Source organism: Procambarus clarkii, chromosome 78 (genome assembly GCF_040958095.1).
Source record: "Procambarus clarkii isolate CNS0578487 chromosome 78, FALCON_Pclarkii_2.0, whole genome shotgun sequence".
Taxonomy (NCBI): Eukaryota; Metazoa; Arthropoda; class Malacostraca; order Decapoda; family Cambaridae; genus Procambarus; species Procambarus clarkii.
Genome location: NC_091227.1, coordinates 8,579,750 through 8,605,788, shown reverse-complemented (window position 1 = coordinate 8,605,788; position 26,039 = coordinate 8,579,750). Strand labels below are relative to the sequence as shown.

The following is a 26,039-nucleotide window of genomic DNA, read 5'->3' as shown; positions in this document are numbered from 1 at the left end:
CACCGGATGTTAAATAAATTTTAATACAGAGTGTAGGGGTCATTAATAAGGACGCTATACGAAAAAAAGGTAATGATCGTAGAGAGTTTGGGAACCACTGCTCTAGTGCGTGACACACACACACACACACACACACACACACACACACACACACACACACACACACACACACACACACACACGCACACACACACACACACACACACACACACACACACACACACACCTAGAAGAGTCCAAAAATACAGATTCCACCACAATGGTCCTGTTATTCAAATCACTTGTGCTTTCGCGACTTGAGTACTGCTCGGTTATCACAGAACCTATACAGTACCCACAGACGCGATAAAGCACCAAAATGTTTGGAATCGTCTGAAAGCTCTCAAAATATGCTCTCTGGAAAGAAGACAAGAGAGGTATCAAATAACATATACAGGGAAGCTACTGGAAGATTAGGTCCCAAATTTGCACAGTAAAGTAAGAACATACAGGAGCAAACAGGTTGTTGTGACATATAGGCCAGATTGTCTCTCCAAGCAACAGCCTGTTGGTCCAAGTTATCACAGGTCAAGTCTGGGCCCAGGTCGGGCTTGGGAAGTAGAACTACTCCCGAAACCCCCTGCAGGTATGAAACAAGGCTTATTCCTAAGCTAATGGGACTGATTTATGAAGATCAACTGAGGGAACAATCTTACTACACTACTGGGAACGAATAAATATGGCAGACATAACGACGTACAAGATATTAAGAGGAATTGATAAAGTAGATATTAATGTTCAAAGTAAGAAACAGCAGAGTATTAATGTTTCAAATTAAGAAACAGAAACCGCTCTAAATTTAGTCTGTTATTAGGTAAACCAATCTAAGAAACTGCTTCAATAAACCAGTTAAGGTAAACCGCCAGAAAGCTAATCTTCGAATTTGGTAAGCTCATTTATTATGATAAATAATGCAATTAAATCTGATGTAAACCACAACTTAGTTTGTAAACCTCCATGTTCAGCAAATCCATTTGTCTATACTTTTAACCCTAATACAAGGTAAACCATAATTTGATGAAGATAGGTGGGGAAATGAACTAGGTATATCTTGAGGTTATCTTGAGATGATTTCGGGGCTTTAGTGTCCCCGCGGCCCGGTCCTCGACCAGGCCTCCACCCCCAGGAAGCAGCCCGTGACAGCTGACTAACTCCCAGGTACCTATTTACTGCTAGGTAACAGGGGCATTCAGGGTGAAAGAAACTTTGCCCATTTGTTTCTGCCTCGTGCGGGAATCGAACCCGCGCCACAGAATTACGAGTCCCGCTACGCTATCCCCAGGCTACGGGGGTATGGAGGCTCCTCCACAGTACCCCCGGGTACTGTGGAGGAGTGTACCCACCTAGTTGTGCTTGCGGGGGTTCAGCTTTGGCTCTTTGGTCCCGCCTCTCAACCTGAGCCTACTGGACTCTATATATCTACATTTGAAACTGTGTATGGAGTCAGCCTCCACCACATCATTTCCTAACTACTCTGACAGAGCCACACTCAGTGTGGCTGTGTGTTCCCCGCGGTATTCTCTGCAAGATGCAGTCTGTCCCAACTAACACTAAATTGCAACGTTGTATAGATTTGTAAAGCGGGGCTTAACAGGTTAGTGTGTGGAGATAGGGGGAGAGAAGAGGGGAGAGAAGAGGGAGAGAGGAGGGAAGAGAGGAAGAGGAAGATAGACAGGGAGAGGAAGAGAGATGGGGAGAGGAAGAGGGAGGAAGTGAGACTGGGAGAGGGAATTATCACGGAAAGGCGCAAACCCATTACGACTATACAGCACTTGGAAGGGATCTGGATAAGGATTAGAGACGGGACAGTGGAAAGGAATGGTGCCCAACCACTTGGAAGGTCGAGGATTGAACGCCGACCTGCATGAAGCGAGACTGTCGCTCTGCTGTCCAGCCCAAGGAGAGGAAGAGAGCGAGCGAGCGAGCAGGCGAGCGCCAGACTAGGAGGTTTGGGAGACTTTGGTGGAGGGGGGCGGGGGGCGAAGGAAAATTGAGTTCAAGTTATATAGAAAACAAAATCTGCAACATAAGACGCATAAGAAATATAAGGCAAGAAACATTGAAACATAACACTTGTGTGCGTGTGAGGTTTCCAGCTAGTTCATAAACACGAGAACACGTATTGTGTGCCAGTTCTATCGCCTCCATTGACTAGGTGATTATTGGATTGATATGTGCTGAGCAAGTGTCAAAGTAATACCAAACAACGGAATAAACTCAATCTTTTTGTGTATGATAAACACAAATTTCAACACATTCTCAGGGCTAAAGTGATTAGATCGGGACATGAACCTCCCTCTCAGACCAACTGGATAGTTTTATCAAAATATTTGTGATGTCTGTAAGCATATTACGGTTCCAATAATAGTCTACTTGTAAACAGGCAAGTGAAGCTTTGTCCTAAATGGAGAATATTCTTATGTTATAAATATTGTATTGAAATTATAAAATGTTTATTATAAACTCGTTTTCTTTGATAAGCTATGAGACAGTTTTTTTAATATCAAACTCTAGGGGATACTATTTTTTTTTAATTTCATGTTTCACATTTTTGAGAATGATACACTGTTTTAACCTAACAGCCTAACCTAACCATGGGTAGGGAATAAATAATAGCACGAACGATTCTGTGGCTTGGAAGTGATTACCACGAGGATACATACCCCCCTCAAGACAGGTTGATTAATTTACATGTGAAATACTCATTCCATCAGTTCTTAAGCAATAACTGTGGTTGTGCAGAGGTTGATCAAAAACATTTGTTGTGATGACACCCAAGGTGGCTCCTCGCTCCGTCCTTGGAGAAAAAGACCAATCTGTCATGTCTGAGGAACACATCTCTCCCATCAAGCACTCGGTGACCTGTGATGTATGTCTTGTGTCTTGTGCCTTAAGGTCTGGTGTTGCTATGTCTCCTCTCAAGCAGGCGGTGATGTGTGCTGGCCAGTAAAACTGACGTTTGTAAAACCTAATGGCTCATTAACAAATGATCTGTTGCTATTTAAATAACTCTATAAATCATATTTATTGCACAAGTTTAAATTAATATCCACACTTGTGTCCCTTCCCTCCCTCCCTACTGTCCCATACGGTTTCAACTCCTCTACATTCATCATTTGATATGATTTAAATATCTCCCCCACCCTACCCTCTCACCTCCCTCCACCACCCAACCCCATACCTCCATCAGGAGCTTTTTAAAACTCGTAAAATTTATGGTTTACACAAAATCTGCTGGAAAACTTGCTGGCGAGGAACAAGGTCCTGACAGATAATGACAACGGTGAGAAAGGCGAAACTCACTCGATCATAAAATCGTGACACGAAAGCGCTTGCAGCGTGGCCAGGATTTCCTAAGGGTAAGTGGCCTCGCAAGGAAGGACATGATTAATAATGTGTTGACACGGTGGCGTTTGGTTACATGAGGTGTGAGTGTGTAGCCGAGCTATGAGGTGTTGTGTGCCGCGGTGGAACCCGTACACCCTGTACATGCGTTGTGGCCATAATGTGGCTAATGTCACTTGGCTAAGATTGACAAAGTTACTGATCTCTCTCTCTCTCTCTTACACACACACACACACACTGTTCGAATCAATGTTTATGCTAAATGTTTCCTTATGCCACATTTCTTCTCCGTGAAAATAGCCTACGGGTGTTTATAATCGACCAGCCTATGTCCGTCCTGTACTCCAGACCATTTCCCCTTGCAAATTTGGGCAAGGCTAGCCCAAAGCATCTGGGCCTCCAACTTTGGACAGAGAGATCGACTTTGTCTTTATATATATATATATATATATATGTATATATATATATATATATATATATATATATATATATATATATATATATATATATATACACATAAAATATATATATACTACATCTAGTGAAATCTAGGAGAGAGGAGTTAGGACTCGCCCAAAATCCATCAAAGTGTGAAATTATCTCATATAACCAACCAATCATAGATGCAGTACGAACCGTGTTGCGGGAGCACCAGTGATCTCTCCCACTAACAGTGTGCTGCTAGGGGCACCTCTGGGCTCGAGCGCCATTGAGGTAATCCTTGAAGAAAAGCTGAACGACCTGAGGAGGATGGAGGGAAGAATAGGGTCTTTGGATGCCCACGATGCTTTGTACCTCCTCAAAAGGTGCCTGGCTTTGCCCAGGCTTACCTATTTCTTAAGGTGTGCTCCCTCCTTCGACGGTCCAAAATTAATAGAATATGACGTGCTCCTAAAATCAATAACTATGACAGTGCTAAACTTCTCTGCAAGATGACCAATGGGACCAAGCAACTCTGCTAGTTAAGACTCGGGGATATAGGTATTCGCAAGGCGACACAGTTAGCAGTGCCGGCATTCTTATCCTCGACCAGTGCTACAGGTGAATTAGTGAATGAAATATTACCAGAATACCTAAGAGTATCCATTGGAATTCATAAGCCCAAATTCGTGGATGGAGCCGGCCAGTGGGACAATCTTGCCAACCTTCACGCTCGACCAACTTTTCCAAACGACTGCAAACAGGCCAAATGGGACAGCCCCATAGTGGAGAATATTGCCACAGCATTGCTGGAGGCAGCAACTGGGAAGGACAAAACGCGTCTTCTAGCTGTGCAAGCTCCCCATGTCGGGGACTTCCTGTTGGCAGTCCCTAATTCCGCCTTGGGCACCCGCCTGGACCATCGGGACCTAAGTATTGGTATTGCCCTGCGCCTTGCCACCCCCTATCTCCTCCGAACACCGGTGTATTTGCGGCTATGCGTGGGCGGACCAATACGGCAGCCATGGTCTCATTTGTCTTAAGACACAGGGAAAAATTGCCAGACATGAAGCAGTCAATGACATCATCAAGAGAAGTTTGGCTACAGCTGGGTGTCCAGAACAAAGGGAACCTCAGCTGTGCAGGCCTGACAACAGTAACAAACGCCCAGACGGAGTCACCCTGACGTCATGGAGAGATGGTAAACAGGTCGTGTGGGACTACACTGTGTGCTTCTACATTGGCTGATACATATCTACCTCACAGCACAGCTGAAGGAGGCGGGGCAGCCACCTTCAGGGAGACCCAGAAAACTAACAAGTACAGGGACCTAGAACGTTGTTACAGGTTCGTGCAGATAGGCTCTGAAACCCTGGGCGCCTGGGGTAAATGTGCACTTAAGTTCCCAAAGGAGGTGGGTGAGGAACTCCTTGGGAAAACTAAAGAATCAAGAGCGGCCAGTTTCCTGTTCCAACGCCTCAGTGTCGCAGTCCAGAGAGAAAATGCGTGCTGTATCTTGGGCAAGCACCCAACCTCCGACGAGCTGGATGAGGTCTTCGAACATTGTTGTGTGTGTTTTGTAAACTGTAGCAATGTAATAAAAAAAAATTAAAGAAAAAAAAATAGACTTTAGTGACACATACACAACTGAATAGAACTTACACATCTCCGATTTGTTTATATCTACATTTGAGTGAGGTGGATGGGGTGAGGTGGTATTTAATAGGGTATTAAATTCATCAACACAAGACAGAACACGAAACAATGGGTATTGAATAGAAGTGATTGTAGAAAGCCTATTGGTCCATATTTCTTGATGCTTCTATATTGGAGCGGAGTCTTGAGGTGGGTAGAATATAGTTGTGCATTAATTGGCTGTTGATTGCTGGTGTTGACTTCTTGATGTGTAGTGCCTCGCAAACGTCAAGCCGCCTGCTATATCGATGATTTCTGTGTTGTTTACTAGGATTTCTCTGGCGATGGTTTGGTTGTGGGAAGAGATTATATGTTCCTTAATGGAGCCCTGTTGCTTATGCATCGTTAAACGCCTAGAAAGAGATGTTGTCTTGCCTATATACTGGGTTTTTTGGAGCTTACAGTCCCCAAGAGGGCATTTGAAGGCATAGACGACGTTGGTCTCTCTTAAAGCGTTCTGCTTTGTGTCTGGAGAGTTTCTCATGAGTAGGCTGGCCGTTTTTCTGGTTTTATAGTAAATCGTCAGTTGTATCCTCTGATTTTTGTCTGTAGGGATAACGTTTCTATTCACAATATCTTTCAGGACCCTTTCCTCCGTTTTATGAGCTGTGGAAAAGAAGTTCCACAGCTCATAAAACGGAGGAAAAGGTCCTGAAAGATATTGTTAATAGAAACGTTATCCCTACAGACAAAAATCAGAGGATACAACTGACGATTTACTATAAAACCAGAAAAACGGCCAGCCTGCCTACTCATGAGAAACTCTCCAGACACAAAGCAGAACGCTTTAAAAGAGACTAACGTCGTCTATGCCTTCAAATGCCCTCTTGGGGACTGTAAGCTCCAAAAAACCCAGTATATAGGCAAGACAACATCCTCTTTCTAGGCGTTTAACGATGCATAAGCAACAGGGCTCCATTAAGGAACATATAATCTCTTCCCACAACCAAACCATCGCCAGAGAAATCCTAGTAAACAACACAGAAATCATCGATATAGCAGGCGGCTTGACGTTTGCGAGGCACTACACATCAAGAAGTCAACACCAGCAATCAACAGCCAATTAATGCACAACTATATTCTACCCACCTCAAGACTCCGCTCCAATATAGAAGCATCAAGAAATATGGACCAATAGGCTTTCTACAATCACTTCTATTCAATACCCATTGTTTCGTGTTCTGTCTTGTGTTGATGTATTTAATACCCTATTAAATACCACCTCACCCCATCCACCTCACTCAAATGTAGATATAAACAAATCGGAGATGTGTAAGTTCTATTCAGTTGTGTGTGTGTAACTAAAGTCTTTGAAAATGTAATAAGTTTTACGAAACGCACTCAAGTGTCGCGTCAGACTAGAAATAAAAATGAATTTTGGAGAATTGATTTTTGAATTACCACCAACAGTGAAAAGAAATGTACGAACGATTGAGAAAATTCGTGTTAGAATTATTAATCTTACTTTTTCGGTCATATTTAATAATATATGTCTACAGGAAAGACTGCTACCAATATATATATATATATATATATATATATATATATATATATATATATATATATATATATATATATATATATATATATATATATATAAATAATTATGCGAACAAGCCTGAATGGTCCCCAGGACTATATGCAACTGAAAACTCACACACCAGAAGTGACTTGAACCCATACTGTTCCCATTGTTCGCATTTGTGTTCCTCACGTAAGCCCTAAAGAATGAGGTGATTTGATAAAAATACCATGCCCAAGATTACCAACCGAGTGCCGGCGGAGGGATGGAAATAGCCTCGGCTACCATCCTCTTTTGTCCGGTCGTGTTGGTCGAGCTGTAAGGGATACTGTACGCCAGCAGAGTGCTCCTGGCAGTATGGGTTCGAGTCACTTCTGGTGTGTGAGTTTTCAGTTATATATATATATATATATATATATATATATATATATATATATATATATATAATATATATATATATATATATATATATATATATATATATAAAAGGGTACCACCACTGTTGCAATTGTAGAGATTGTTTAAAATTAACACATTTTTCTACCTCTTTCAACGGAAACTATTTTCTTTTCTAAACTTCATGTAAATGTCCGTTGGGTCAAGTGCTATTCAATTTGTAGTGTCCAATATGGCCACCAGTGCTGCCGTACCGGAAATCTACGAACCCACAATTTTTTTTTCTTTCCCGCTCCATGAACCGAAGCCAAACGTGTCAGAAATGTGTTTGAGAGCACGAAAGCTGACCTAGACATCCTGTTTGTGATGTCTGTATAAACACTGCAACAATGAGACGTTGTTGATGTCAGAACTAGGATTCGTCAAGAACTGAGGTGTCCCTTACGAATCATGTACATCTTTGAACAAATCCACAAGGGCCGTGACAAGAGTTCGAACCTACTTCCGAGAGCATCCCAGACGCTGTCTTAATCGACTGAGCTACGATATGGTAAAAGATGTGCAACCAGATGTTCTACTGACCTTACTTGGACCCTGCAGCCTCTCCGAGACACAAGACCAGGATTTTACACAATTACCCCATGCATTCGAGCTCTGTCAATAGGCCGTTCTACCTCTTCGCCCTTCATTATACATAGAAATAACAATAGCGTGATGCATCAAATGTACATCTTTCTTCAATCATAGCGACTTAAGTTTGTATTGAACACTTTGAGCTGGGAAGCGCTACGTGGTTATTGTACGCTACATGTACGCTACTTTGGGTATTAGTGCTACATGCCTATTTGAATGTTCTCAACCTTGAGTCGAGAACGACCTCCTAGCCTTCTGCATTGTTTTGTGTGAATTTGTTGTAACAATAAGTCCTAGGAAACGGTGGACAGCATTAAGGGGAAGATAAAGACGTACGAAGGGAAGGAGGTAAAAGATAAGGGACAGCGAGGGAAACACGAAGATAACGGAAAGAGAGAATTTAATAAAAATGCAAAGACAGGGAACAAGAGAGAAGGGAAAGGAACGAGTGGAGGGGAGAGGGGCAGGAAACGTATGGAGAGGAGAAGAGAGAGGGGAACCAGGCAAGGGGGAGGGAACCAGGGAAGGGGGGAGGAAACCAGTGGAGGGGGGAGGAAACCAGTGGAGGGGAGGCAACCATTGGAGTGGAGAGGGGGGGCAAATAGCCAACAGCAATACGCAGTGAAAGTCAATCATTTTATCCCGAATACGTACTAGGTTAGACACTTTAAAACGCCACCAAACTATCACCATCGTATTTAGCCTCCTTTTAATACGACGTAGTGCAACTTAGATTCGTTAAGGCGTTATTAAAATGTCTTATCCGTTTATCATCCCATACTTTAATTGGTGGTTAGGCTAATGCATAGATATTACATAGATATAGATAGTAGCACTATGCTGATGACGCTGCGCTTCCCACGTCTCGTTCATCATGGGGGAGAAAATCAGGTGTCTTGACACTCCCGAACTCTCCGCTAGGCTTCTGCAAGTTCTATAACGTTGCTTCGTTCACTATCACTCTCTCATATCTCTCCCTCTCTTCCTTCCTGTGCCTCTGTCCTACTACCTCGCCAGTTCACACCCATAGAGACGAGGGGTGATTTTTTTGAGGTATATACAAGAGTTGTTACATTCTTAGTACAGCCACTAGTACGCGTAGCGTTTCGGGCAGGTCCCTGGAATACGATCCCTGCCGCGAAGAATCGTTTTTACAATCCAAGTACCCATTTTACTGTTGAGTTAAACAGAGGCTACAGTTAAGGATTTACGCCCAGTAAATCCTCCCCGGCCAGGATACGAACCCATGACAAAGCGCTCGCGGAACGCCAGGCGAGTGTCTTACCACTACACAAACGGAGACTTTTTCTACCACAGACGTGGCCACACATTTACAATGCTAACTAGCATATATACATTTTCTTCTGTCCTCCATGGACAGGGTGAGAGATCTGTTAAACATATAATTCAGGGATTTATTGAACAATCAACCACACATGGTGATTTCTTCAGTTCACTTCAGCATGGGTGGAACACGAACAAGAGGTCACAGGTGGAAACTGAGTATACAAATGAGCCACAGAGACATTAACACTGAAAAAGTTCTTTCTAGACAAAGGGAATGTATTAGGCAGTGATGTCGTGGAGGCAGTCTCCAAACAGTTTTAAATGTAGATATGATAGAGCCCAGTAGGCTCAGGAGTCTGTACACCAGTTGATTGACAGTTGAGAGGCGGGACCAAAAAGCCAGAGCTCAACCCCCGCAAGCACAACTAGGTGAGTACATGCAGTCCGTCTCCTCTACCATTCACGTCACTATAGTGCCTGAGCCTAACCTAACCGAGGACCCACCAACAGAAAACGGGACATCACGTCAATTTTGTGAGTCGCTTTGATTTTAGTATACCAGTTTTGGGAGATTTGTACGTCAAAATACGATGTACTATTCGAAACGACGGGTTGACGCATGATAGACCATAAAGGTCTATTATGGGATTCATTTCCTGAACCCATTATGTACTTCTGTAATCCTTTTCCAGCATAGTTCACAAGATACAGGGTCCACTAACCGCCCACAGGATGGGTATGGGGTGCATAATAAATGACCACATGAAGGAAGGTCAGGTTCAGTCCTGGTGTGGAGCAGGTGATCACATCCCTCCTACCCTCTTGTTCACTTGATCTCACTTCTTTACCACTTGAATTAATTTACTTGGAGGGGCAGGGGCTGTGGAGTACTGGGGGGGGAGGCCTCAGCTATCGTCAGTGTAGTCCCCTAACTGGTGACTCATGGCGTAGGGGGGGGTGATACTGGTGACTGTCAGGGACGTTGGTGGGGGGGGGGTGATACTGGTGACTGTCAGGGGACGTTGGTGGGGGGGGGTGATACTGGTGACTGTCAGGGGACGTTGGTGTGGGGGGGGGTGATACTGGTGACTCAGGGACGTTGGTGTGGGGGGGGTGATACTGGTGACTGTCAGGGACGTTGGTGTGAGGGGTGATACTGGTGACTGTCAGGGACGTTGGTGTGGGGGGTGATACTGGTGACTGTCAGGGACGTTGGTGTGAGGGGTGATACTGGTGACTGTCAGGGACGTTGGTGTGAGGGGGGGTGATACTGGTGACTGTCAGGGACGTTGGTGTGGGGGGTGATACTGGTGACTGTCAGGGACGTTGGTGTGGGGGGGGGTGATACTGGTGACTTCAGGGACGTTGGTGTGGGGGGGTGATACTTGTGACTGTCAGGGACGTTGGTGTGGGGGGGGGGTGATACTGGTGACTGTCAGGGACGTTGGTGTGAGGGGTGATACTGGTGACTGTCAGGGACGTTGGTGTGGGGGGGGGTGATACTGGTGACTGTCAGGGACGTTGGTGTGGGTGGGGGGTGATACTGGTGACTGTCAGGGACGTTGGTGTGGGGGGTGATACTGGTGACTGTCAGGGACGTTGATGTGTGTGGGGGGGGTGATACTGGTGACTGTCAGGGACCTACATGCATTATAAAAGTCCCACCTCTTACAACACAATGTATTGTATACGGATACACTATATATTAGAATCAATATTCTGGGATTTTATTCTGTAGACCAAACAACTACAGCATTATTAAGACTGTCCCAACTAGAACGCTAAAAACAAATTGGCGTGTGAATGTTTGTTGTGTTACTTGTTGCTATAGTTGCCAAGGACCTCATCCCACCTGGAGGACAATTGTTGGGATCTGGGAACACTGCCCTTCCAGACTCGCCCGTCATCTGGGACTTGTGGTCCAGTAAAAACTCGAATCTAACCATTTTTTATTGGCAATCTCTCAGTTCACTGTCCCCGTTGGTACACAGTACATTCTCTCCGTTGGCAAACTCTATGTAAACTGTTCCCCTTTGGTAAGATGTCTGTACGCTGTTCCTGTTGGTAAACTGTTTACGAGTATAGTAACCTCCAGGTATGTTACCTGGAGATTACTATAGCGTGAAGGGTATGGTACCCGGAGGTTAACATAACGTAGATATGGAGATATGGTCGATATGGTGCTTATCACTGTGACGGCGGGTTGACTAAAGACGAGACCACCCCACCTTCACAGTCGAGTGATTGGGGACCTGCCTGCAGTGGAGGCTGTCACAGGCCACTGTCTTGCCCACAAGAGCATCATGAGAAACGAAGTACCATGCGTTAGATTCCCACGCGCGCTGAAAGGGTGTAGCTACCAGAAGTTGGACAGGTGAGAACCCCTTCTTCCCACCTTGCAACCCTCTGCCCCTTCCAACACACGCTCCTTCCCTCACTCTCCCCCCCCCATGCCTTACACACACCATAACGCCTACCTTCTAACAGTTTGTTCTTCTATAGGGGAAATGGTGAATGCTGAGACCGAAGGGAGTATTGAGTGTGTGTACTCACCTCACCTAGTTGTGCTTGCGGGGGTTGAGCTATGGCTCTTTCGGCTTGCCTCTCAACTGTCAATCAACTGTTACTAACTACTTTTTTTCTGCCACACCACACACTCACATACATACACCAAGAAGCAGCCCGTGACAGCTGACAGGTACCTATTTACTGATAGGTAACAGGGGCATTAGGGTGAAAGAAATTCTGCCCATTGTTTCTCGCCGGCGCCCGGAATCGAACCTGGGACCACAGGTTCACGCATCCAGCGTGCTGTCCGCTCAGCCACACACACACATTAGATTCATCCTCCGTGCATTCTTCCCTCCTTGTGTGTGTATGTTTTCACAAATTTTACAAGGGTAGCTTCTATAATTTTTAGGTTCAGTATGTGGGCTGTTATTGTCGCACCTTGGGTTATGTTTATGCAGGCTGATTGTCCTTCCTCGCATTACTGTCTGGGCCGCATGTTGTGCATGTAGATGATTGATGATTGATTGATGAAGATTAAGCCACCCAAAAGGTGGCACGGGCATGAATAGCCCATAAGTGGTGGCCCTTTTGAGCCATTACCAGTATCAAGAGCTGATACTGGAGATCTGTGGAGGTGCAAATGCACCCTGCATGACGGGAGATGTCTCCTTTGTGAATGTGTTAAGATGAAGATGAAGCCACCCAAAAGGTGGCACGGGCATGAATAGCTCGTAAGTGGTGGCCCTCTTGAGCCATCACCAGTATCAATAGATGATACTGGAGATCTGTGGAGGTGCGACTGCACCCTGCGTGACGGAAGATGTCTTCCGTGATTTAAACAGATTGAATTGATTGATGAAGATTAAGCCACCCAAGAGGTGGCACGGGCATGAAAAGCCTGTAAGTGGTGGCCCTTTTTAGCCATTACCAGTATCAAGAGCTGATACTGGAGATCTGTGGAGGCGCGACTGCACCCTGCGTGACGGGAGATGTCTCCCGGACCAAGTGGTGACCAGATGGTGTGCATGTAGATGGGGGAGGGGGGAAGATAGATCTTAGCCATCACCACCTCTCCCATTGGTTCCGCGGGAACCTTGACCCCCGGAATCAACGCAAGGTAACGTAAGGCAAGGTAGACAGCAGTGCACCCCATAGCAAGTCTGTGAGCGGCACCACTAGAAGGATCACAGACGGCACAAAAGGTCTTAATCAGACCTCTTGCAATAACAATTTTACCTAGTCTGCACACGCAGGCGATGAGTCACAATAACGTGGCTAAAGTATGTTGACCAGACCACACACTAGAAGGTGAAGGGACGACGACGTTTCGGTCCGTCCTCGACCATTCTCAAGTCGATTGTGAGAATGACAATCGACTTGAGAATGGTCCAGGACGGACCGAAACGTCGTCGTCCCTTCACCTTTTAGTTTGTGGTCTAGTCAACATAGTCTGCACATCTTATAATTATAATGACAGCTAGTAACAAACTTTTCTACACTACAACATCTATGAATTTACTATATATTATACATAAAAGATAGGTTTTGTAAACAAAATAATTTTCAATTGACTGGATAATATAAGAATTGCTGTCACCATATCCCAAGGTATTAAGTTTTAAGTTCCCTGCAATAAGAAGTGCAATGAGCGTATTGCACTACGTCTCTTAGTCTTCCCAGCTCTCAGAGATGGTGCGCGTGTCCACGCCATCTTTTGCTCCATTATGCTGCAGTCAAATAATTAAGGAAGCTGCGGAAAGTCTATTGGCCTATATGAGGCCGCTCGTAATTTATAACCATATAGCCGAACTCATTTATATATGTATATATATATGCCTAAAATTTCTAAAATGTATGTCTGATTTAAACTTGAAGAGAGTGACTATTCCTGACGAGTGTTATGTGACGTCACAGGTCACCTGACGTGTTGATATGTGACGTCACAGGTCACCTGACGTGTTGATATGTGACGTCACAGGTCACCTGACGTGTTGATATGTGACGTCACAGGTCACCTGACGTGTTGATATGTGACGTCACAGGTCACTTGACGTGTGTTATGTGATGTCACAGGTCACCTTTAATTGGCTAAGACAGTTCACATGACCTGGGAGGCGTGAACAACGGAAACATCAGAGCTCAATATCGAGCACAATCTTGTTAGCACACAAATATGCTCTCTCAGAAAATGCACATCATCATCATTACATCAAATTATACATTCTACCATAAAATGTTACTTGGCCGTACCCCACGTTGTGATGTGAAGGGCGAAGTGTTGGGGTGGATTGGTGGATATCATAACACAGTTAATGTTGCAACTAATCGGTTAAATATGCAGAAAAAATTTGTTACATTTTTTTAAGAATCAGGCGAGGACGTTACTGGACCGCCATTGTCTCGAAAGACTGCTTTGGTGGGAGGGAAGCGGAGAGAGAGAGAGAGAGAGAGAGAGAGAGAGAGAGAGAGAGAGAGAGAGAGAGAGAGAGAGAGAGAGAGAGAGAGATATAGGGAGGGACGGAGGGAGGCGGAGAGAGAGAGAGATGTAGGGAGGGAGGGAGGGAGGCGGAGAGAGAGAGATGTAGAGAGAGAGAGATGTAGAGAGAGAGAGATGTAGAGAGAGAGAGATGTAGAGAGAGAGAGAGATGTAGAGAGAGAGAGAGATGTAGAGAGAGAGAGATGTAGAGAGAGAGAGAGAGAGAGAGAGAGAGAGAGACGGGTAGGGAGGGAGGGGGACAAGAGAAATATAAAAAGAAGGGAAGAGGAGAAAAGTTTTTGCCATTACCGCATTTGCCGGCAGGAGTTGTCGCTCACTAACTGTTAACGGCAAGGAAAGTTGGGTATTTTAAACCATTTGCACCAGTTGAGGGCGCATCTCGTGTGGCAACACTGTACACCGTCACGACGTGTCTCGTGCGGCAACACCGTACACCGTCTCGTGTGGCAACACCGTACACCGTCTCGTGTGGCAACACCGTACACCATCACGACGTGTCTCGTGGGGCAACACTGTACACCGTCACGACGTGTCTCGTGCGGCAACACCGTACACCGTCTCGTGTGGCAACACCGTACACCGTCTCGTGTGGCAACACCGTACACCGTCTCGTGTGGCAACACCGTACACCCTCGTGAAGGCAAAATTTTTGTTCCCTTCACAACCCAGTTTTTCTAGAAGTATAATTACTTCTTTTTATAATTATTTGTCTCACTCTTTTCTGGCAATGGCACGCGCAATTTTTGCAGAGACAATGGGCTTAATATGCTTATCTTGTGAGAACCAAGTATTGCATTATGGCAGATGTGTTATACAGGTTTCTTGTGTTGTAACAAGGGTTTCAGGCTCGTGTAATATCAGAGCAACACCACACCATAGGACCAGTGCGTGCACGCGCGCGCGCACGCACACACACACACACACACACACACACACACACACACACACACACACACACACACACACACACACACACACACATAGGGAGCCGGTCGGCCGAGCGGACATCACGCTGGACTTGTGATCCTGTGGTCCCGGGTTCGATCCCGGGCGCCGGCGAGAAACAGTGGGCAGAGTTTCTTTCACCCTATGCCCCTGTTACCTAGCAGTAAAATAGGTACCTGGGTGTTAGTCAGCTGTCACGGGCTACTTCCTGGGGGTGGAGGCCTGGTCGAGAACCGGGCCGCGGGGACACTAAAGCCCCGAAATCATCTCAAGATAACCTCAAGATACACACACACACAGCTCAACCCCCGCAAACACAACTAGGTGAGTGTACACACCTAGCAGTAAATAGGTACCTGGGAGTTAGTCATCTGTCACGGTCTGCTTCCTGGGGTGTGTGTGTGGTGGAAAAAAAAAAGTAGTAAATAGTTGATTGACAGTTGAGAGGCGGGCCGAAAGAGCAAAGCTCAACCCCCGCAAACACAACTAGGTGAATAATGGACGTAGTAGAAAGGACTCCCTCACACATGTCAGATAAACAAAGAAGGGGCGGGAAAGAGACCAGCCAGACTGTACTTGTGGTCTTATTAAAGACGGACAATAAGAATACCAATTAAAGCACAGCCAGTGGCAAGTAACCACTATATGCTGCATTGAAGTATGTGTGGAAAAGAATCAAGAAAAGTGGAAACGCAAATGTAGCATACCGTAAAGGGAAATGACAGATTCGAATAATTCCCAAATACATAAGCATGTAGCATACGAAACAAAGGACCAGTCACATCAGGAAGACGACGACTAAATGATCAGGTATTCAGACAAGACAGAAGATGGGGAGGAACCAAGGGAAAATGATAAAGAATCGTATTATGTACTCAATGAAAGTTATTTAGACTAAATTTAAACTTTCTCGAGACCCAAAAAGAGACCAAAATTAAGTAATATTGGAAGAAGTTAAAAAATAAGATGATTTAGATAGAACAATGACCCTGGAGGCAGACAAGAGCACCCCCCTGTAGTCGTCACTACAGCACCTCTCAGTACCCGTTATTATAATCCCCCTTTACTACAGTCCTTCGTTACGCGTTACTTCAGTACCTCAGTATTCGCTATTACAGAACCCTGTATTAATTATATCGTATTCTAAGATATATTATCATATGTAAATAGATGGTACACAGATTTCACGCATGTTTACCAAGAGTTTGATTGATATTGAAATGTTTGATTCGAGTAACATTTTGTTCTATATTGGCGCTTCGATTTATGTTTTATTTCTAACAAAACCGTGAATTATACAAAATGAAGCTTTTACGAAACTTCAGCTATTGCTGAGAAACACTTACGAGAATATTGTCTTCCCTACAATATCTTGCAATAAAAACTTTTATTCTTCCAGCTTTCCCTCTTCTGAGCAGATGTCCGACAGTTTCACCAAGTTAAAACAATGATCCACAAAAGTTGGCCCGAGTCGCCATCTCAAAACTATTCCATGTAATATCATACTCTTTAACTTTGGATATGTATCGAAAAGTTGTATTTTTTCAGTGCTTTAAAACCATCTCATTACGTCGGCTAATGTTACTTCTGTATTTCAGTTGCCAAATATGGCCGGCAACGGGAGACAAGAGAATGAAAACATCGCAAGGGAGGAGCCAATGGAAGACTGTCACCACTACCATCAGGGTGAAGTGAGATGGTGTCTTCAGGAGCCAGGGAGACAGTGTCACCATCATCAGGAGCGGCAGAAATATTATTCCAACCAGCTGGAGGCGACACTCCGTGGGTGCCATCAACAGCATCAGCAGAGGCTGGTGCACCAGCACACCCCTGCCACGTCTTGCCCTGCAGCCTCCACCCTCCATTGTCAGCTGTGGAAGCGACGGACGCAAGTGCCTCAGATGGTACTGCCGTCGCTGGCCATGTACTGTCTCCTGCTGGTGGGGTCGTTGGTGACGCCATGCGCCGCCATCTGCCCCAACAACTGTACATGCGATGATGAGGTGAGGCATCAGCACTGGGAATTTCCATGACTGGTCTGAATTATTCATTCGTATGTAAGACCTCAGGAAATATAAAACAAAATCTTGTTTCAAAGAATACGTCTCATTTCTCAGTTTGTGTATAAGAATGTTGTGTAACATAATTTGTATGCCTTATCTCCCTATTTGTGTTCGTATGTGAGTGAAGACATGCAAGCGTGTGCATTTAGGTCTTCTTGCAAGGTAGGGTATATATTTTCAACATTTTCCTTTCCTTTACCAAAAATATATCATTTTTGGGGTTGAGCAAATCATGAGGCTTATAACAGTATACGAACATAAAAACTGCAATACGAGTATATGGTTTGAAATAATAGTAGGGTTCCATAGTGGTATGTTAGGGTCCCTGCGCTGGTTAATAATATGAAGTAGGGCACCAGGGGAGGCTCTGAAATATGAACAAGACTTTTGTTTTGGTTCGCATTCTCACTGTTGTGTACTTCAACTGGTATGTACAGTGTGTTTCCTGCAAATATATGCATGCATTGGTGCATTCCTATTAAAACACTAGTACATGTATTTTTATCATGTCTTATAACACTAAAATTAAAAAAAAAAAAAAAAAAAAGGGGGGGGTCTCATGATCTCTTGATTATTCCGATTTCAAGTTATTCAGATATTTGGAGGAATCAAGTGGTCTGCTTAATCATGGTTTGATGTATTACATTTGAAAATCATTGTTGTCAGACTGCTGTATTCTACATCTAGATCTCTATCTCACTTTCTCACTGATAATGCACAAATATGCATCACTTGTTCTAGGCTTGTTATTTATTTATCTTGTGCTTTACAGGCTCTTGTTGTTCGCTGTGAGCCATCAAATATTGATGTTCTCCCATTTACCTTCAATCCAGCATTACAACAGCTCACCATGTATGGCACTGAAATACACACACTAGATACCAATTCACTGCTTTGGTACTTGGACCTACGACATGTCAATCTCAGGTTAGTGTTTTGGAATTGTGCATGTGAAAACATTATTTTAAAATTTATTCTATAGTGCATCCTATAAGTAATGTTCCTTGGTTATTAAAAACCTCCATGGATTCCCATTTAAAATTCCACCTGTTTTTGTGTAATGCATATTTTCAATCGTTTATGTCATCAGCAACATGAAGTCTATATAATTATGAATTATTGCATTCTGGTTTTCAGCAAAAATATGATCATGCGGGTATTGCCAAAAACCTTTGAGCATCAATCACATCTAGAGGAACTCCATTTGGCACAGAACAACATTAGTGACTTGGCAGCTGAAATGTTCCTGGGACTCTCCAATCTCATTGTAAGCATAATGTTGAAGTAATATCATGAAATTGATGGAAAGATTTGTCATGGTTTAGGCAACCTCACATTTAATAGTGTTTTCACTGAACAGTGTATGGATTTTATACTGTAATAGTCTGTAATACATATTCATGACGTAATACTCCCTCAATCCCCACCCACCCGCTGCCTCCTGAGTGTCCTCACTTGCATTTCCTGTGCTGTGTTGCAAACATGTCCATACAGATTGGATATAGACAGAGAGGGGCAGAAGATACATAAATAAATAAATAAATAATGTTTATTCAAGTAAAAGTACATACTGTACATATGAGTTACAAACAGAATGTTGGATTTCTTGATAGAGCTAGTACATACTATGCCTGAAGTTACTAATACGCACAGCATTTTGGGCAAGATGTGGGAAAAACAGTTAGACTAAAACATATAGACAGACAAAAGCAGAGACCTAAAACATATAGACAGAGACAAAAGCAGAGACCGATACAAAGATGGAGACATGTAGAGACAAGGTCAATCCAGGCACTGCCAGGTTTCCCATCTTTATATCCATGGCTGCATCTGTTAATTGCACAGTCCTTCCAAAAAATAAATATGACTTTTATACCACTGCTTCATTTTCTTTATTGGGCCCCTTATCGTACACTCTAAGTACGGGTAGTCTAATACTAGATACTGCTAAATTACAATCCAACATACTGATGCAAGCTACATTTTGCCACACCTGTTTTATGGGTTACTTTACTTTCCCAAAGTCTAACTCTCTTAAAGTAAAAATGTAATTCAAATTAGGGGGCCAAAATATGGAATAGTTTTCCACATGACTAGGAGTTATACCGCATACAATGAGTTCAAAAAACATTATCAAGAGTTAGGACCACTTAAAATCTCTCAAACTGTACTCATTAGAGTGCAGAAAAAAAAAATAAGAATTTACAACTGGAACATATTTGGAGGACTGGTTCCAAACCTGTACATGGAAATAATTCCTTGCAAGACCAGAAGCAGGAGTGGGGGGAGGGGGCCTCACAAAATAATCCAAAATAACCCTTTAGAAAATTAACAGTGCCTAGCCTTTCAACACTAGCTCTACACAAATTAGACTACTTTTCACAGTGTTCAAAATGGAAGAACACTCCCAAAGGATACACGATCAATTGAGCTGCAATTCATACATCAGACCGTTAGCAGTAGCTTTTAACAGTCTGGTAGACCAAGCCACCAACCAGAAGGGCTGTTCAGAGACCGGGCCACTGAGTCATTGATTCTTGGAACCACCTCAATGTAACGTCATTATTGTAGCTTTCGTGCCATCATTTTTTAATCACAACAGGAATAACTTAATCTCTTCTACCAGTGGTACCTGTGGCATCATGGACCAATATTTCTTCCAGAACATAGGTTCACACTCCAGATCCAGACTCCTAGCATCTGCTGATCAAACGGAGATATCAACATGAAGGATCTTTTTGAGGTTATTTTGAGATGATTTCGGGGCTTAGCGTTCCTGCAGCCTGGTCCTCAACCAGGCCTCCGTTTTGTTACACATCCCCAGGAAGCAGCCCATAGCAGCTCTTTAACTCCTAGGTACCTATTTACTGCTAGGTGAACAGCAGCATCAGGGTGAAAGAAATTGCCCCTTTGTTTCCACCTGCACCGGGCATCGAACCCGGAACCTTAGGACTACGAATCCCGAGCTGCTGTCCACTCAGCCAGTCAGGCCCCCCTTACTCTTGCACCATATATCCCGCAAGATTACTAAGCTACTAGATTTTAATGTTACCACAAAACATGTGATATGTTATCATATATTATGAGATCTCGCACAACATGAGATACCTCACACACGACTTGATAATGGTCTACGATGGACCGAAACATCATTTCTCCATCTTCTGAAGTGTGGTTTGGTCATCGTAGATTCGACATATGCTGGATGGAGAAGTGGAGGCACACAGTAAAAACAAAAGTGCCTCCTAATTTATACTCTTGGGTCTGCACCTTATAAAGCATTTCCATGCCTTATGGCCAGCTAGTCATAGAAATTTACTTTTCCACCAGCTCGACTTGTAGTAATACCAATTAATACCTTGCTTATGGTGCTGACTAGCAGTCTCAACTTTGCAGGCCACAGGTGTTAACTCTGAGGCTTGCTCTAGCTTGTACTATATTGACATTTACACTGTAACTGTACATGATTAACGGCCCTATAAATAAATTTTAATGCTTTAACATGTATACTTTATTCACAAATGTTTGTACATTTAGTAACCTGGTTAGTTTACACAAATTGACAAATATTAATTTACAATAAATTATTTACTTAAGAGAAAGTCATTACAATAAGTGAGATGTGTAATTATAAACCATATATTTAAACTTTAGATTTAGATTTAGAAGTTACATTTATCAATGATTTTAAATCATTACAGTTGTCAAATTCAGAATCTGAAAATATTTTCATAACTTATACAAATCATTACAAATAATGGCTAATACAAATCATTACAAATAATGGCTAAACTAAACAGGTGCACCTCATTCTAAATTAAACTTAACATTTATGTAACTTCGTAACACTTAGCTTACAACCAATGTGCTGCGTACTAGATGTCATTGCTCAAGTTAAATTTTTAACCTTGGGGTGTCAAACCAAAATATTTGTTGTATGTTATTTAATTATAGGAATAAAATAAGCAGATATTTTAACTAGTAAAAGTTAGGTGAGGCTGAATTTTTATGAGTTATAAATTCTTGTGAATATATTACTTTTTTTTCTTTCAGGTTCTCTCTTTACGTGGTAATGCAATTGAATCATTGAAAGGCGGAGTCTTTATCCATCTGAATCAACTGAGGGACCTTGACCTTTCTGAAAATCGAATAGAGAGATTAGATGAGCAAGCACTCTCAGGATTGTCCAACTTGCGAGTTTTGCATCTTCGTGACAACCGATTGACTGTAATACCAGCCACAAACCTTGCACTTGTATCAGACTTAGCAGAGCTCAGTCTTGGTGGTAATAATTTCACAGAGGTAAAGGAAGGTGATCTACAGTCTATGATAACTCTAAAGGACCTTGACCTCTCTGGGGCATTCTTGGATGAAGGCCTTACTGTCGATTCCTTTGAAGGTCTTTCAGGATTACGGAAATTGAAACTAGAAGGATGTGGACTAAAATCTATTCCAACAACTCCACTCAATACCCTCAGCAAATTAGAAGAACTACATATTGGTCGAAATTTGTTTACCAATTTACCATCAGATGCATTCAGAAGTAATCGGAATTTACACTCGCTCTATGTATCAGGATGTCCAAATTTAGTCTATATGGAAAAAGGTGTTTTGCAACATAATTTGAATATTAAGCAGGTAGTGATCACACAGAATCCACAATTAACATACATAGCTCCAGATGCCCTTCGTTTTCTGCCAGAACTGAGTCTCTTGGACCTCCATAACAATAATCTTCAACAAATCAGTGAACATGCAGCATCTTGGGCAGATATTGATGTTTGGCACCTTGAAGGAAATCCTATAACTTGTAACTGTTCTGCTGCATGGCTTCGTGAACTAACCCTGACCCCGAATTCAAGTGCAAGTCTGAAGTGTGCATCTCCACCTCGCCTGGCAAATGTGCCACTGCATTCCACGCAAATGAGCGACCTGGCATGTGGCATGGATCCAGCTACACAAGGACTGGTTATTGGCCTTGTGGTTTGTGTTATTGTAATTGTGGTAGCAGCAGTGGTGGTTATGATGCTGTATCGTCACCATGGCTCATGTGTGCATCGCCTCCTCAAAGGGCACCACATAGGAGGACGTGGCAGTGGGTGTGATCACCATCCTTACACTCATAATTATCATCCAGCTTATACCATGACACCTACTAAGCCCGTGCCTGTTACAGAACTCTAGCAGTCAGCCCGATATTGAGCCAAAGACTCGGATCTCTTTGGGTTGAGCCAATTCAGTGAATACAGTGTGGTATTGTAAAATTAATGTACTGAAATGTGGTACTGTTCTGGCAGTGCTTTGAACAATAAAGTGTGAGCCCAGACAGAAAAATGATGTTCAGCCATAGTTCAGAAAATATGGCTCTAATATAAACATTAATGCATTTAGTATGCAATATAATGTTTTTAAATGGAAGTTGTGTTATTTGTTCTTCTTTGCAGTGCCTGTCTTCCATACCTTTGGAGACTCATGCCTTTGATTCCTTATGACTCTTCATGTTGCCTATGTATAGTCATCCAGGTATTTTCCCAGACCAGATGGCATGCTGTCAAAGATATAAAATAGAAAACACATAGGTTAAAAATAAATTCCATAGGGATATAGTTTCTTCTAAATCCTGTTGTGATACTGTTTTATTTGGAAGGATTAAAAATGGAACACAGTAACTTCCTTAAAAGTTAATCTAGTCTTTTTTATTTCTCTTTCAATGATAGGTGTATATTGCCTTATCAAAGACTTTGGACATTTTCTTGTATTCCTTAAGTCCCTGTGATAGACCTATCATACATGCTCTTTCTAAGAATATTTGAAGTATTGTAGGATTTTTAACATATTGTGTGAGTATCCAGTACATATTACAGACTGTGATCATCTTCACTTGTAGCAAGGAGATTCTTCACAGTGGAATACACCATATATGACCAGATTAGCAATAATGGGTTTAAAGTTCATGTATGTTAGCTTCTTTTTTTTTCCAAAAAAAAGAATGCACTATAGAAGTCATATGTGAAAGTTATTAATGATTTGCTGAGAATGTCATATATGTAGCAGGTTGTGTCAGGCTTATGAAACTAGGAAGAACTGGTAGCAAGAACTCCAAATACAATTGGGGCCAAAGCTCCTCTAAAATTAACATTTCAAAACTCGTTGATTAAATAATCAGTATGGTTTCTCTCTTTTTTTTTTCATACACAACACAAAGAAAAGAGGAGACATAGTGAAGCAATACCAAAGGTTTAACATAATCAAGATGTCATTTATGTTTGTCCATTTTTGAAGACATTTGAGAATAACAAACATAGCAGTAAGATATTTATATTTTCCTCAATTTGCATAATTTGCAATTTTATAAATGCATCTTTTATATAAAAATGTTTTAAGGTTTTCAGTATAGCATACAATTTTAAATTTCTGAACAGTGTTAAGGAAAGAGTAAATTGAGTAGAAAACATGTCACAAACTTTGACTGGATATAATGATATATCCATAGCTCCCATGTTCACAAGAGTTCATTTGGAGCTATGAATGTCACTCAAGTTTCACTGGGTTGTTGCTGTTGGCCTGCAACCGAGTATCTGGTTACATTCAAGAAAGTTGGGTAATATTGTGGCAGACCAAGGGGCTCTTTATCACATGTATACATTACCAAGATACAGTAGGGGTGGTAGGAGAAGACAATATTAAATTATTCAGGGATAATCTACAAGGTCTTCTCTGAATGCCCTTTATTCTCTTCTCCAAGGCTTTGGGTCCCTACAATTGCACTAGTGGTGGTACCCCTATCTGTATAGGATACAGATGTTTTAACAATCAAATTTTATATACCCATGTGAAATTTTCTTTCACATGTGTCATAAAATAGTGCTACCACATTATCCAAACTTATGAGCACCATTTGTAAATTGGTTTCATGGGAGCATACGGTAATGAATTTTTTTAATAACTACCAAAAAATGTGCAAATTTGACAGTAGAATTCTTGAATTTTTGTGTGTAATTTAGTGGGAAGCTCATCAAATTTACAGCTCTAGATCTTAGATTTGATTCCATGAGCTGACTGTGATCAGCAGAGTTTGCTTGTAATAAAATACATGCAAGGTTGGCGACTCCATCAACCTTGGCTGTGGACAAGCTTACTCTACACCTTAAATGTTTCTACTCCAGTTAGTGGTAGGGAATCACATGTTTAAACTACTAATTGTTCATAAAACACGCTTCATAGCTATACAAGTCGGTAACCTCTTCAATTTCATAGCTATGTCCTAATTAGCAAAAATATAATTTCAAACATCTTCAACTTAATAACTTTCAGAAGATGAATACCCTGTAGTATTGTTTTTATGAGATTTTCTATTAGAGCACCCTGGATTACTAAATATCACTGACAGCCTTTGAAAGTTCTTATCTCACCCTGTAAATCCTTATTAAGATATTCAGGAAATGCTATATTAAAACACCGCCCCTGAAGTAATTATGTCAGGCCAGACCAAAGATGTGCTTTTGTGTTCTATGCAACTCTGGTAGATGTAGTTAAATCAGTCAACCATCACTTGACGAGTTATGCAAATAGATAAGGCGCTGTGTAATTCTTCTGGGCTAGCCTGCAAACTTGTCTAGAAATGGTTTTATTATTATTTTGTGTTTTAATGCCAGTTATTTATCATTGGACTTTTATAGATCTTTGTACATTCCCACTGTAGGTGTTAAATAATTTTATAAAATGCAATGAACATTGATTTACTCTTTTTTGAGGGGTTTCAATAAAATGTATTGCTTCAGTCCTAGCAGTATGTATAAAAGTGAGCCTATCCTTTGTAACTCTAGAGATCAGTGATTTATACTTCTTTATTAAGATAAGTCGAACCTTTTTAAATGTTTATTATATGGCACTTTTATTTTTCAAGGGAACTTCTAGTAAAGTATGAAGCCTTTAACAAATACAATATATTAAATGCCTTAACTACTAGTCCATATGTAACATGCAAAATTTATACATTATTTGCATGAAATAAGAAAATATTTAGTGAACCAATAACATGAAAATTCATTAAAAGGAAAAAATAGTTATAATTTATTCCCATTTTGGATATAGGCTACTTACCAAGACAATGGAAGATCCTTTGTAAAGAAGTGCATCATATATAATAGACCCCTGTAAGAAAAATATACAATGTTTTTCATACCCTTTATATATTTGTGCAACTTGTCCACTTTTGTGAGTTCATAGGGTAAGGCTCCCAGTTTTTTAATAATTACTTGTATATAACGTATATAAATATATATATATACTTAGTTTCCACACATTCTGTGGATTTTCAAGATATTCTCTTTCAACTACAAAGTTCTTATGAATCCTTTCTTGTAGTTCAAGATTAGGTAATGATACATATAATCATTTTTCCCGGAGCACCAGTTGTGTATTCAACATATCAAAATGTATCATGGTTAATGATTAGCAGTAAACCATTTCTTCAAAATATTTTTCACAATGAGTACTATATTGTCAAACTTAAATTGCTGATATTACTATTAGCTAACAATACTATCAATAACAGTATCATTCATTTACTAAGCATTTAAAACTTGGAACCTTTTAATTGTGGAGGGGCATTTGCAACAATAATGTTCTCAATATTATAAAGAACATTTAACATTAGGAAATATTAATACATCTGTAATAACAC

The 26,039-nt window shown here is 41.9% G+C and overlaps 1 protein-coding gene across 1 annotated transcript in view; it reads left to right on the top strand.

Annotated features, from left to right (window-relative positions):
* The window catches only part of LOC123746157 (leucine-rich repeat neuronal protein 2), a 581,329-nt gene extending 556,195 nt beyond the window's left edge, over window positions 1-25,134 (top strand). Inside the window, exons 6-9 of the mRNA XM_069314051.1 lie at window positions 16,889-17,293; window positions 18,126-18,280; window positions 18,491-18,620; window positions 21,407-25,134. Coding sequence (XP_069170152.1) covers window positions 16,898-17,293; window positions 18,126-18,280; window positions 18,491-18,620; window positions 21,407-22,537 — 1,812 coding nt within the window. The 5' untranslated portion in view covers window positions 16,889-16,897 and the 3' untranslated portion in view covers window positions 22,538-25,134. The remainder of the gene's footprint in view (window positions 1-16,888; window positions 17,294-18,125; window positions 18,281-18,490; window positions 18,621-21,406) is intronic.
* Window positions 25,135-26,039: the final 905 nt, after the last annotated feature.